At 48.8% G+C, this 14,190-nt stretch overlaps 1 protein-coding gene across 1 annotated transcript; it reads right to left on the bottom strand.

The window, feature by feature from the left end:
- Positions 1 to 3,711: 3,711 nt before the first annotated feature.
- On the bottom strand, positions 3,712 to 4,668 carry LOC308476343 (olfactory receptor 52P1-like; the record flags this gene model as incomplete). The annotated part of the gene is made up of 1 exon (XM_081003885.1): positions 3,712 to 4,668. The coding sequence occupies one exon, from the start codon at positions 4,666 to 4,668 to the stop codon at positions 3,712 to 3,714; it is 957 nt and encodes a 318-aa protein (XP_080860011.1).
- Between the last annotated feature and the right edge of the window lie 9,522 nt (positions 4,669 to 14,190).

Genomic DNA, 14,190 nt, shown 5'->3' with positions numbered 1-14,190 from the left:
TAAAAGCCTTTTTTGTTGCTTTTAACCTCTCTAGCAAGCCTGAGTTCATTCTGTGCTTTAGCTTTTCTGACTTTGTGTCTACACGTGCTGGCTATTTGTTTGAATTCCTCTTTGGTGGTTTCCCCCCTTTTCCATTTTTTGTACACATCCTTTTTTAATCTTAACTCCCTTAAAAGTTCTTTAGATAGCCACCCTGGCTTCTTTAGGCACTTTCCATGTTTCCGTCTCATTGGTATTGCCTGAAGTTGTGCTTTTACTATCTCCCGCTTAACAAACTCCCAGCCATCATGAACTCCCTTTCCTTTTAGTATTACTGTCCATGGGATCTCACCCAGCACTTCCCTAAGTTTTATGAAGTCGGCTTTCTTAAAGTCAAGAAATTGAGTCCTAGTATGCTTGGCTGCTCCTTTCCGCTGTATAGTAAACTTCAGAAGAGCATGATCACTCGCGCCTAATGATCCTTCCACTTCTACCCCACTAACCAGGTCATCAACATTGGTTAAGACCAGATCTAAAATGGCTGTTCCTCTTGTTGCTTCTCCCACTTTCTGGACAATGAAGTTGTCTGCAAGGCCAGTGAGGAATCTGTTTGACCTTATGCTATTGGCTGAGTTTGACATCCAACAAATATCCGGGTAATTGAAGTCCCCCATTACTACTATCTCCCTTCCTTTGGCATGCTTGGCCATCTGTTCCAGGAAGGCATCATCTATGTCCTCCGTTTGGCTTGGGGATCTATAGTAAACTCCCACAATGAGGTCACTGTTATTCTTCTCTCCCTTAATTTTGACCCAAATGCTCTCACTTTGGCTTTGAGGTTCTAAATCTTGGATCTCTTCACAGGTATACACATCCCTGACATATAACGCCACTCCTCCTCCTTTTTTGTCTGGTCTGTTTCTCTGAAATAGATTGTATCCCCCCATTATTACATTCCAATCGTGGGACTTATCCCACCAGGTTTCAGTGATGCCTATTATGTCATATTTAGTTTGCTGTACCAAGAGCTCAAGCTCATCTTGTTTATTTCCCATGCTTTGCGCATTGGTGTACAGACATTGAAGTCCATTAATCATTCCCCCGTGTCTCTTATTTAAGGATTTTTTCCTCCCACCACTAGGTCTGCGTGCTGTTTGCTCCATTTGGTCTATGACATTTGGATGATCATCTTCATCAATTGATAGACTCCTACCTTCAGGAGCACTGTCTCCCTCCCCCACATTAGTCAGTTTAAAGCCCTCCTGATGATTTGTCCCCACTTCATCACAATTTCTTGCTATCTGTTCAAAGGGCCTCTGCTACACAATACCAAATGTAAGAATTCACTGATAAATGTACTGGCTCACTGGGAAAACTTCAGAAATACATATAGACATGTGAGTTCAGCTACTCAAGTGGCAGGGAGTTCCAAAGTACACTTACTGCCACACCAAAACACCCATGTTTTAAGTTGGAGATTTCAGGTTGCAAATTCCATCGTCCAGTTTTAGTGTTTCTTAAACTAATATTACTTGCATTCAAGGAGGAAACTGAGTTTTATTTCAACTATTGCCAGACAGAAATACAGAAAACAGATGAGCACACGAAAGCTCATACCAATAACAAACTTAGTTGGTCTCTAGGTGCTACTGGATAATTTTTTATTATTTTGTTTTGACTCTTCTTCTTCTTTGGCGATCACTCGTAGCCGAGATTGTCTTCCATAAACACAGTTTTAACAATGAGTCCGTAAGTGACTGTGGAGGCCAATTCTGGATCCACATGCCCTTCCACAGTGGGGACATAGGTTTCCAGGCGGGTGCTGATCATGGTGTGGATTTGCCAAGCGTACCTTCCTCCTAGCACGTTTCGCCCTTGGGTCCTGAGTTCAAGTGTCTTCAAAGTCCATGAAACCTTTGGTAAAGGCTGTTCTCCAACTGAAGCGCTCACAGGCCAGTGTTTCCCAGTTGTCAGTCTTTATACTACATTTTTAAAGATTTGCCTTGAGACAAATCCCGCAAAAACAAATTAGAGATGAGCTTGCAGTATCTCCAAATCTGGGAGAATTGTGTACAGCTATTAACCAAATGAAAACAACAAAGCCAGTGGACCTGATGGGATACCTGCCAAAATCTTCAAAGTGGGTGGAATTGTTTCGACTACGGCAGACCAACACGGCTACCTACCTGTAACTGCAAATTTTGTGTCAACCATTCACGAATGCTCAGTAAATAGGTTTTCTGAAAGCTACCATGGTGTCTTTAGTTTAAGCATAAGCAATATTTTGTTTTAGTACATCACAACAGATGGAAAATGTAAGACTGTCAGAGGAGAGTTCTGAGGAAGAGCAAACACACATATTTCAGTGAACAAGAGTTGTAACACACAGGATGGGTTGGTCTCATGAACCGAGAAAGCATAAAAGAATAAATCAGGAAGGAGTTAGAAAAAGTCCATAAGTGTAATTTTAGAGCACATTTTTTCCTCAGCAATCATTTACCTCAGATTGATTTCACTTACCTATTCAAGAAGCAATAGTAAATATTCACCAGTCCCACTTACCCCAGAAGAACTACCAGGTGTCTATTTAATTGAAATTAACTTAGTTTAATGAATGGGTTCTCATGGCAATTTCTCCACGAGAAAGAGAGCCTCCAAGCTTCTTCTCCACCTGGACCCCACCGATATTCCACCAGAAATTTAGAAATGGACTTGCAGGGCAGGGGTTGTGTCAGGAGCAGGGCAGCAATAACTCACACGGCATCAGTGAAGTTAACTACTTATTCAAAGGAACAAGACAACTCAAGAGAACAGGCCTAGTGAGCACAGCAACTCACCCCTGTAGCTCTTGCCCCATGAGGCAGTTGTGGGGACTGAAGGACCCCACCTTCCCACAGTTCCCTAACTCTCCGCCTCCCCCTTCCTAAGCAATCTGAGGTTCCCCCGCATTGCCCATCTTTGCTTCTCCTGCTTCATCCCTCTCCTGGTGCTGGGGGAGCTTGTTACAGCAGGAGGGGAAGACAACCTGCCTTCCTTGCCAGCCTGGCTGACCTCTGCCTCTTGACTCCCCCTCCTTTCCAGCCTCTGCTTCTGCCTCTGCTTGTGGACTGCTCTCTGCCACAGCCTCTCTCTGCTCACTAAACCCTGTTGCCTCTTCTGCTTCTGACACCTTCTCTTCCCAGTCTTCTCCCTCTGACCATTCACCATCCCACCACCAATCCCCCGGCTCTGAGCCTTCTTCCCTTGGGGGCTCCCCAGCTGGTGCCCCCCACCCCTCCTCTGCATCCAGCCAATCCATTACAGACTGGGTCAAGGCCACCAAAAATTGTAAGTTTGGGTTTCATCCTGGTTCAAAGGGGGGGGGGCGCTAGCAGAAGATTCTCGCTGAATTACCCCCACTGCCACCCCAGGCCCAGCAAGTCTAACTGCATGGATACAGAGACCATGTTGGTGCCATCTGAAGATGGCAGTGAGCTCCTGGGCATCGCCATCAGTTCGTGGGGTTCTAGTCTGTGTTCAGGATTTCAAGTCACCCAAAATGTAGTAGCCTCCAAAGACAGTCCCAGTAGAAAATGGGAGAGCAATGCCTTCCTGGTATGGTTCTTCCCCTGCAAGAGTTGCTCTGTGACTTCATAGAACTGTAGAATTCAAAGGGGTTCCCAAGGGACATCTAGTCCAACCATCTGCAATGCAGGAACGGCAGCTACATCGTGAGCTGCTTGGCCGCCATCATCACCTCTTCCTGCACAGGACGGCCTGCAGCACCCGGTCCCGGATCTTCTTCGTCCGCACCCCATAGATGATGGGGTTCAGGGTGGGTGGAACCACCAGGTAGACGTTGGCGATGAAGATGTGCACGGCATGAGGGACATTGTGGCCGAAGCGGTGGGTGAGGAAGGAGAAGACGGCCGTGGTGTAGAAGACAAGGATGACGCAGATGTGGGAGCTGCAGGTCCCCAGCGCCTTGAGACCAGCCTCCTTGGAGGGCAGGCGGCAGACCGTGCGCAGGATCAGGGCGTAGGACAGGCTGATGAAGCACACGTCGAAGCCCCCAATCAGGAAGGCCAGGCTCAGGCTGTAGCCCCTGCTGGCCGCTGTGTCCGCGCAAGCCAGCTTGACCAGGGCCATGAACTCGCAGTAGCTGTGGGCAATGACCTTGGACTTGCAGAAAGGCAGGCGGCCCACCAGGAAGGGGTGTGGGAAGAAGAGGACCACCCCCCGGACCACGACAGCCAGCCCGATCTTGGCCACCACGGCGTTGGTGAGGACGGTGGCGTGGCGCAGAGGGTTGCAAATGGCCACGTAGCGGTCATAGGCCATGGCCAGGAAGAAGCCGGACTCCATGGCTGTGAAGGAGTGGATGAAGAACATCTGGGCCAGGCAGGCGTTGAAGCCGATGGGCTGCCTGCCAAACCAGAAGATGGCCAGCAGCTTGGGCAGGGTGGAGGAGGAGAGGACCAGGTCGGTGAGGGACAGCATGCAGAGGAAGAGGTACATGGGCTCATGCAGGCCGGGCTCCGTCTTGACCATCAAGAGGAGGGACAAGTTCCCCAGCAAGGCCATGCAGTACATGGAGCAGAAGGGGATGGAGAGCCAGGCCTGCAGGGACTCCAGCCCTGGGATGCCCAGGAGGGTGAAGGGGCCTGGAGTGCTGGCGGTGGCATTGCGAGGAGTGCCAGGCAGCATCATGGATCGGGGCCAGGGGCATCTTTGGGCGGCATGGCTGGGTCGGCCGAGGAGGAGACCCTGGGGAGAAACAAAGCGCAGGGCAGCCTCTGGTTAGAGAGTGTTGCTAGCATTTGTGCCTTATTTGTTAGACAATGTATTTTACAAAAAATAAATTATAGTAGTGGGGGAAGAAAACCTATGTAATGTAACAGCTGCAAAATCTCGTGACTCCATCTGAGGTTACAGAAACATTGAATCATTGCCTTGTTGATTTGTTAGCTCCCTTTAAAATTCAGCATGGGCTCAGGGCTGCGCATTTGCCGGGCACCTGAGTGATCTGCCTTCCTGCGAATGCCAGGAGATCTGCTGGAGATCTGGCTCACCAGCATCTGCGTAAGCAGCAAATGCGATTCCCATCCGCACCGGCAGCTGATATGCAGGGTCTGGGCTGCTAGCGGCTGACGGGGAGCAAGACCCTGGGGTGGTAGGGAGAGCTCGATGGAAATGTGGAAAAGACAAATTCTGTGCTGGGAATCCTTAGGAAAGTCACGGGAAATAAAACATCTGATATCCTAATGCCATTATACGGCTGGAGGATTGGGAGGCTGGTCTGGAAGATCTCTGTGGGTCCCTTCCAAGTTTGTGACTTTGCATCTCTGCACTTAGAATCGAGTAGAAGGAACCTGCTGAACTGCTCCCACCTGTCTCTTTGCAAGATAATGGCTTTAGCTGGCCCAGCTACCTACTGATAAGGGAAAATCCTGGGATGAGGGTTTGCTCCACTGCCCAGCTCATTGGGGTGCCACTCCCAGCCAGCTAAAGGAGTCTCCAGCCAAGTTAAAGAAGCAAACAGCGGTCAGTAGACCTGATCTTTATTTGTTGCAACGAGGTTCAAAAACACAAAGAGTCAGAACCCAGAGCAGGGGTTGCGTGAACTTTTAAGACTTCCCCCCCTTCCCCATAATACACTTCCAACTGCATCATGATACATCACAAATATGTCACAAAAGAGGAGTGTTTGGCAAGCAGAAACATCAGCTCATCACCCACCCCTGTCTATAACCCTAGTTCCTGACATCTTTTAACTACCCTCTTCCCCAAAGACCAATGAGAGTATTTCTACATCCCCCTAGCTGTAGGGCTTCCCTGTGTTTCTCCTTTGAAAATATCAGGATCCAATCCACCATCCTGATGGGTCTCTGTCTGGGGTATGTGCTGCCCTTGATCGCCTCCTGTCTCCTATTGTGAGGCCAAGTTCACGCCTAATGGAGGGGCAAGGAGTAGTGACCTTATGCTTAAGGGATGATGGAGGCAGGCAGAACCTAGGATTCCCCTCTTCCAGAGGAGTCATTAGCGATTATTTGATTCTATATTGGATAGTCAGAGGAAAAAGTAAGATACATGGAATCCGCTTATTGCTACAGTTTTATAGACTGCTTTTCTGAGCCTCTATGCTATTGTGTATGTCTGGTGCCTGGGTCAGTGGTCATTGTCCTGGCCTTAGTTTGAGGCTGTGGTGGGGACTTGGGATTTTGGGGGAGTCGTTTAAGTGCCCCCTCCTTCTTGGTTTTAACGCTACCCACATAAGCACCTGCAGAACACAAGATACACCAGGAGACTTCGTTTGGTGAGAATCGAGTATCCTCTTCTAGGTAAAGGTAAAGGGACCCCTGACCATTAGGTCCAGTCGTGACCGACTCTGGGTTTGCGGCGCTCATCTAGCTTTATTAGCCAAGGGAGCCGGGGTCCAGCTTCCAGGTCATGTGGCCAGCATGACTAAGCCGCTTCTGGCGAACCAGAGCAGCGCATGGAAATGCCGTTTACCTTCCCGCCAGAGCAGTACCTATTATCTACTTGCACTTTGACGGGCTTTTGAACTGCTAGGTTGGCAGGAGCAGGGACCGAGCAATGGGAGCTCACCCCGTCACAGGGATTCGAACCACCGACCTTCTGATTGGCAAGTCCTAGGCTCTGTGGTTTAACCCACAGCACCACCCGTGTCCCTATATGTGGGAGCCAGGAAGTCATGAAAAAGGCTTGTAGCGCCACCTGGTGCCTCGCTGACCTCAGTGACCTGCATGTCCATGCCTTGCAGTGTATTAAGTAATGACCCTATAAGGCGATGGGTGGGTTAAAGCCATGACCGGATGTAGGTAATGTGAGACATTGGCAAACGGCCATGCGAGAGGAGAGAACAAAGGATAATAAAAGTTACGGGAGAGAGAGAAGTTCGAAAGGAGCTGCTCATACCATCCTGAAAATATTGCTGGCTCTCTGTGTCTTTATTTTATGCTAAACTGCGCCATTTGTGACGGCTGACTCCGACAAGTGGTGCCCTGTGTGAGGCAGAATAAAAGAATACGTCTGAGGTTTTTAAAATAAAACCGTGTGAGGTTTTTCGATCCACGCAACGGATATCATAGGCTCACCACGCCCGGCAAGGGTTTCAAGCGCTAATCATCTTAAAAAGATCCCGGTGAGTTAGATCCCTTTTTTATCTTGATTTTAGAAAAATGGGCAGCTCTTTGTCTACTCCCCAACAGAAATTTTTAAAAGACTTAAAATTTCTCCTCTCCTCCAACAAACTGGAAGTTCCGGAGGGTGATTTGATACAGCTCATTCTGGCCATCGAAGAGCATTCCCCCTGGTTTCCTGCAGATGGGACTTGGGAATTGAAACATTGGGACAAGAACGGGGCACATTTTCATGGGCACCCCAGCATTGGTCTTCGGATTCTTAATGCATGGTGCAAGGTTCGTTACGCCATGGGCTCTTTATCACCAAAAAATATCTCCCTGGCTGCATTGCCAACACAACCTCCAGCTTCCTTAGTCCAGCCTGCTGTGTTAGCGTCTGTTCCGATACTTGCCTTGCCAGCAGCAGCTCCAGACCCCAAACCTCCGGACTACAGTTCCTCACCAGAGGACCCAATCCTGCAAAAATACCGTGGTCTGGCTGGAAATGACCCTGCTCTTTCAGCGGCAGAACCAGCTACCCCTTTTCAACATGCAGTCCTTGCCTGTTCCTTAATTCAGGATACTATGGCACTCCCTGTTATTGTGCCCCCTGCTGGTGCCCCGGCAGGCACCCAAGCCCAACACCAACCTTTTGACTTTAAGATCTTGAGAGAGCTGCAACAGTCAGTAAAGGCCAATGGACTCCAAGCCCCATATACGCAGGCACTTTTAGAAGCCACATTAGCCCAGCTCTTGGTTCCAGAGGACATCAAGTTTTTGGCCCATACAGTGTTAGCTCCATCAGCTGGTGTTTTGTTTGCCCACGAATGGGAAACTGCCTGCCGTGCTTATGCTCCAGCCTTGTTACAACAAGTCAGAGGAAATAATCCAAATGTTACCCTCGCAGACGTCATAGATGCCATGATGGGGCGTGGTCCCTTCGCTCAAGCTTCAGTGCAAGCCACACTGCTGCAAATCTTATTGAGGGACACTGCTCTTGCTGCTAAACAAGCAATGAGAAAAATCCCAGAACCCAGTATTCAATCAAGATGGGGTTCAATCAGGCAAGAGGCAAGAGAATCATATTCTTCCTTTATGGACAGGCTGCTTACAGCAGTGAGTCGCCAAATTGAAAATCCTGAAGCCAAACAAATAATTATCAAACAATTGGCCTTTGAAAATGCCAATGAGGGTTGTAAACTTGTGTTACGACCGATAATACACAATCCTGCCACAGACACAGCAGCCATGCTTCGCATTTGTCAGTCTGTAGGTACAGCCACCCACAAGGCTCATCTGCTGGCAGCAGCGCTAAATGAAAACCAGCCTGTAGCCACCGATACAACTTGTTTCCAGTGTGGCAAACCAGGATCACCGATACCCCAGTTTGGGTAAAATAGTGGCCTCCGCCAAAAGAAAAATCAGCAGCAGCGGCACCAGCTATTTCTGAACAGCTTATTTCTGAACAATTGACTTTCGGCCACATTGAACCATCTTCATCCCACTGGCTCCAGCAGACAGGGAACGGTTTGCTTTTACATTGCCAGTATATAACAATTCGCAGCCCACCCAGCGATATCAGTGGGTTGTCCTGCCTCAAGGCATGCGGAACTCCCCTACACTTTGTCAACATTTTGTGGGTGAAGCATTGAAACCTTTCCACATGCGCCACCTAGAGGTGCTGCACACGAGCTGCATCTGGCAGTGTTTGCCTTCCTAACCATTTGCCTTGCCATCCTTTGCTGCACCTTTATACAAGGAAGAGAAGCAGATGACCCGGTCCAGTTGAAACCACCATATTTCACCTCATCGGCTGGCAAGCAGCTGTCAGCTTCCTACTCTGGCTGGCAGTATCCACGGCTCAGCCACTTTCGAACTAGAAGAACAGCGTTGTTGAATAAGACTTTTAGGGGAGAAAATTATCATAAGATATGGAGGGATAATATTTTTGTACAAGATATGATTATGTTTGCCAGTTTATTGCATGCTTCTAAATGTTGGGTGTGTATGCCAGTCATTCCGGCATAATGCTTCATGGTGTGCCTGTCAATGGATCTTTTCAATTTACTAATATTATATCCCCTAAGCAAACTTCTTGGCCTCCAGTACAATTGACTCTCCATGAGCCTGCCCCCATTTGTTTTCAAATTAAAGAGGGAAAAGAATCATGGGGCATATATCCAAACTGTCAATATACATTGAATTTCACTTTTAATAGCTCTTGTTCTCTTACAGGAACATACAGTGACCAATCTCAGTGCTATAGGAGTGACACCAGTGCATGGCTAATAAACTAGAAAGGAAGCCTACCATGCAGCTTGGAATCAGAATTCTTATATTCTTGGCTTCCGGATGGAAGTTGGCTTCGACATTTATTGATTTTAGTGATCATTATAGTAGTTATTTGCATTATTTTGTGTTGCTGTATCCAATGTATTCCTTCCTTAATCTCTATATGTACTGCATGGTTCCCACAAGAGTCGCCTATCGCGCTCGATATAACCGTATTGGTAATGACATATATGACTCTGATATAAAATAAAGAAAGAGGGCATGTGGGAGCCAGGAAGTCATGAAAAAGGCTTGTAGCGCCACCTGGTGCCTCGCTGACCTCAGTGACCTGCATGTCCATGCCTTGCAGTGTATTAAGTAATGACCCTATAAGGCGATGGGTGGGTTAAAGCCATGACCGGATGTAGGTAATGTGAGACATTGGCAAACGGCCATGCGAGAGGAGAGAACAAAGGATAATAAAAGTTACGGGAGAGAGAGAAGTTCGAAAGGAGCTGCTCATACCATCCTGAAAATATTGCTGGCTCTCTGTGTCTTTATTTTATGCTAAACTGCGCCATTTGTGACGGCTGGCTCCGACACCTATGCTCTTCTAAACGCTAAATACATAACGTCTGGAAAATGAGCCACCATAGCTGCTAGAGGGCCTTGAAATTTGTGTCTGGGGCTTTCTAGACTCGTCTACCCATTTATTATCTGAAACCAAAGGAGCATATTGGTTGCCAGACAATATTTATTTCCAGCCTTCCTACTCCACTGCTTTGGCTCCAGCACAGAGCAAGGCGGTCTCTGTGTCCCCAGCTTCCAGCTCAGCTAACGCGCAACTCTCTCTGGCTCTTGCTCTCCTACCTAGCAGCCACGTGAGATGGAGACAGCCCCCCCCCCCCCGTAGCCTGGGTTGCCCCATCCCTTAGCTGCAGCTCTTGCATCCCAGCTATTCTTTTGGGATGCTGAGGAGGACATTCAAGTGTCCAGAGAAGGTCCTTGTCTTACCGATAAGCTTCTCTGAGCAGTCCAGCCACGCAAATCCTCTGATCGATTCTAACCCTCCCCGGTTACAGAACCCCAAAGAATTAGCAGGGACTCGGGTCATCACCCAGACAGATCCTCCAAACCCACACCATTATTTCTGCAGCCACTGTCCCTGCCAGGCTCTTGACCCCTCCTCGCAACAGCAAGATGTGACCAGTGCTGCCCCCAGACTTACCTGGAGTTGGAGCCAGGGAGGCAGGCGGATTGCTTCCCCATTGCAGGAGCTATGTGCCTGGGATCCCCGCTTGCAAAAGTGTGCCAGGGTTAGGAGGCATGTAGTTTATAGCCCATCCTGCCTAACCCCCTCCACCTGATCCTACAGGTCCACAGCCCGTCCGTGGCCTCGTGGGACTCGCTACAAGCACAGCACAAAGACTCCCACAGGGTGGACCATTTGAGCAAAAGACCTCACGGCTTCCTTCCTTTCCCTGCCATCCCCCGAGGGGGCAGGATGCCAAGCAATAGGGAGGCAGCACTGGGCATGCATGTTGTTTAAGTGCTCTTGTCAGTGCTTTTTTTCTTTAAAAAAAATGTTTAGGGGTACTCTCCTTGTGACTCAAGAAAACCACCATTTTATAACTCAAATCGGGGGAAATAAATACAGTAAATGGACAAAAGTACAAAGATTCACAAAATGTTTAGGGGTATGCGTACCCCTGCATACCCCCAGAAAAAAAGCACTGGCTCTTGTTATATTTACAGTACTGAAACATGGTTTGTTGTGCATTGTTGTATTCACTGTTGTTATCCTATGCTATTATGAAATTGTTGCAATGTTATTGTTTTGCTAGATTATCATGACATTGTCTTTGTAGTGTTTGCTTGCAATGTGTTCCTGCTTTCTTTGTTGTAAGCCACTTTGTGTGTGGAAAAGTGGCATGCAAATAAAATGAAAGAACGAATGTGTTGTCTTGGGGAAGCAGAGAAGCAGGAGCAGAAGAGAACTCAAGCCTTCCCACAGTGATTAGGTTAAAAGTCTGTTCCAGACTCTGTTTCTTAAGGCAAAGCCATTGCATTGGAGAAGATCCTCAACAGACAGACTCTCTTCTGAGCTGACCGAGAGGCTGCTCTGCTGGAAGAAATTCCTACCTTCTTATGTTCAGAGCAGCTGAGAGGCACAGAACAGACCTTGCAGCTGCCTGGTGTCAGGGACCGTGGTGCTGAGGGCTGCACTGAGGAGGAATGGCGGGACCCTCCCCCTCCTCCAGATCTGAATCCTGCATCTTCCCAGGAGCAGGAGGACAGTGTAGATTTGGAACAGTGGTTTGCAGAGGGACATAGTTCAGAAGGCAGAAGCTGGGAAATACTGGATGGGGAACAGCTAGAAGCAGCACTGGGAGAGAGAGGGTTAACAGATTCCCAGTCTCTGGAAAGCAATCCTGCACTCAGTCCAAGTTCAAGAAAAGCTCAGAGAGTGGCAGAACAGAAGGCACTCAAAGCACAGTGGGTACAAGATCAGATTATAAGATGTGGATTAATAGGGACCGAAGGGGGTGGAATCCTTAATTGGGAGCACCGCCATTTCTAGGAGATGGGCTCTTTGTTCTCTCACTGTGATTATTAAAGTTTCTAACTGGTAAGAAGACTCCTTTCCCTTTGTTCTGCTTATCTGCTGCCACGGGGGCGGGGGGGGGGGAGGAAGCCAATTCCCTGAAACCTGACACTGGGTGGCCTTTTTGTTCATCAGGAAGTTATTGTTTATTACTATTGTTTATTAAATTTGTATGCCGCCCGGCCCGTCATCTGAAGACCGCAGGGTGGTTTACAGCATAAAAATACACAATGGAAACACAAAATACACATCATAACAGCAGCAGCAGCAGCAGCAACCAATAACCCGCTCTCACACTTTTCAGGGTTCACTCCTGAATGATCTGGTGATGGTGCCCTCCAGGGAGCCCCTCCAGGACATCTGCTTTGCCAAGCGAGCCAGCAGACGTGGCACAACGAGGAGCAGGAGGAGCCCCCAATTGCAGGCTTGAGGAACAGTCCTGAGCTGGAGATCTGCCTGCTGCCAGTCCTCCCCCAAAACATTGCAGGGGTTCCACTAGATGATCCTTTGGGACCCCTTCAAACTCTACAAGTCTAGGATTCTTGGATCCCGTATCCTTTGCCTGCTGCCCTTTTCTGGCCACCTTGCCTGCCATTTGAGCCCAGGTGCCCTCAGAGCAGCACCTTCTTCCAGGCCCATTCCTGGGGTTACTCTGGGGGGGTCAGAAGCAGCAACACAGCCTCCCTCCCCCCAGTTGTAGGAGAGCAGATATCCAGAGTGTGGGGGGGGGGGTCAGATGGGATTACTATGAGGAATTATAAAATATGCGTCAAGCCATTGTGTCCGCAATGAATGCATTGCATTGACTGGGTTTGATTCATTGACAATAATTTCTGATCAAATCCCACAAGCCTCTCTACCTCTGGCATTTGCTTTCTCTGTGCCTGACAGGCACATATCAGCATTCTAATACACAGGCCAGTTGCTTCATCAGGCATCCTGGGTCATAAAGATGATAGTTAGCTTTGAGGTAGCTATTGTTAAGTTTTGTTAATCTTAGGACCAGGAAGAGAGTTCAGGAAGAGAGTTCACAAGGAGATGGTAAATACTGTTTACTGCTGTTTATGACCTCCGGAGTTTCCTAAAAGCATTCCTCTTCGCTTCCTCTTTTATTTACACTGAATTACCTATGCATGCTCAAGTAGGAAATTAGTTCTTTGTAGTTTAACTTTGTCCCCACGTGGGGTTTTTTTTTTTAAATGCTCAGAGGAAATCTGATTGGTTCTTGCGTACACTGTATAAAAAGTTTTTGTGTGAATAAAACGACCTGGGCCGGAGGGTGGACAGGAATTATTATTATACGCACTCCTCCCAGAGTCTTGCTGGTCAAGCGTCTGTGTGTATTCTATTAATCAGAGTCGAATCCTTCCTTTGCTTTGGGAACGCCACACCAGCACCCAAAGTCTAGACGTCAGGATGTTTCCCTTCCTGGTTCTGGTACGTGAGGCCGCTGCAGGCTTTCCTGTCATCATTTTTTGGGGGAAACATCATGTCACCTGAATAACACGACGGCTTTCCCCAACATGCGGCCGTCAAGATGTTTTGGACTACAACTCCCATGAGCCTCAGCCAGTGCAGTCATGCATCATGGCACTATTAGATTTTAGCTTCTAATAGGAATTTCTAAAGTCTGGTTCAGATTGTCCCCAGCAAGACAGAACAGGCTGTTGCTCCAGGGTTCCCATACTTTTCATCTTGTGTTATTTTGCCCCTTTCCATTCGTTTGAGCTTCTCTGACAGCTCTCAGCTGTTTCCTTCTCTTTGTCCCAGCCAGTGGCGTAGCGTGGGGGGTGCAGGGGGGGCTGGCCGCACCGGGCACAACATCTGGGGGGGTGTGCGCTCGCACTCGCAGCTCTCTGCCCCTACCTGGCTCACTTACTCTCTCTCACTGCAGTGCTGGCTGTGCGAATCCGATCCGAGCCGCTGAGTCGCCGCCCACTGTGGAGGGGGTGGGTGCCAGGCGTGAGGTGCGGAGAGAGAGCGAGGGACTATCTGGGGGAGGGACAGTGCAGCGGCCACCCAGCGCAGCGCTGAGCGCGGGAGAGAACCACACCAGACCAGACCAGGCAGCAGCAAGAAGAAGCTGGCAGCGGAGGCAGGTTAGGGGTTAGGGGGCGCAAATTACTTGCCTTGCCCCGGGTTAGGGGGCACAAATTACTTGCCTTGCCCCGGGTGCTGACAACCCACGCTACGCCGCTGGTCCCAGCCTTT

This window comes from Podarcis pityusensis (genome assembly GCF_964106645.2).
Source record: "Podarcis pityusensis genome assembly, chromosome: 4".
In the NCBI taxonomy this organism is placed as follows: Eukaryota; Metazoa; Chordata; class Lepidosauria; order Squamata; family Lacertidae; genus Podarcis; species Podarcis pityusensis.
Note: the sequence above shows the minus strand (reverse complement) of the source record. Positions and strands in the feature narration are given on the sequence as shown.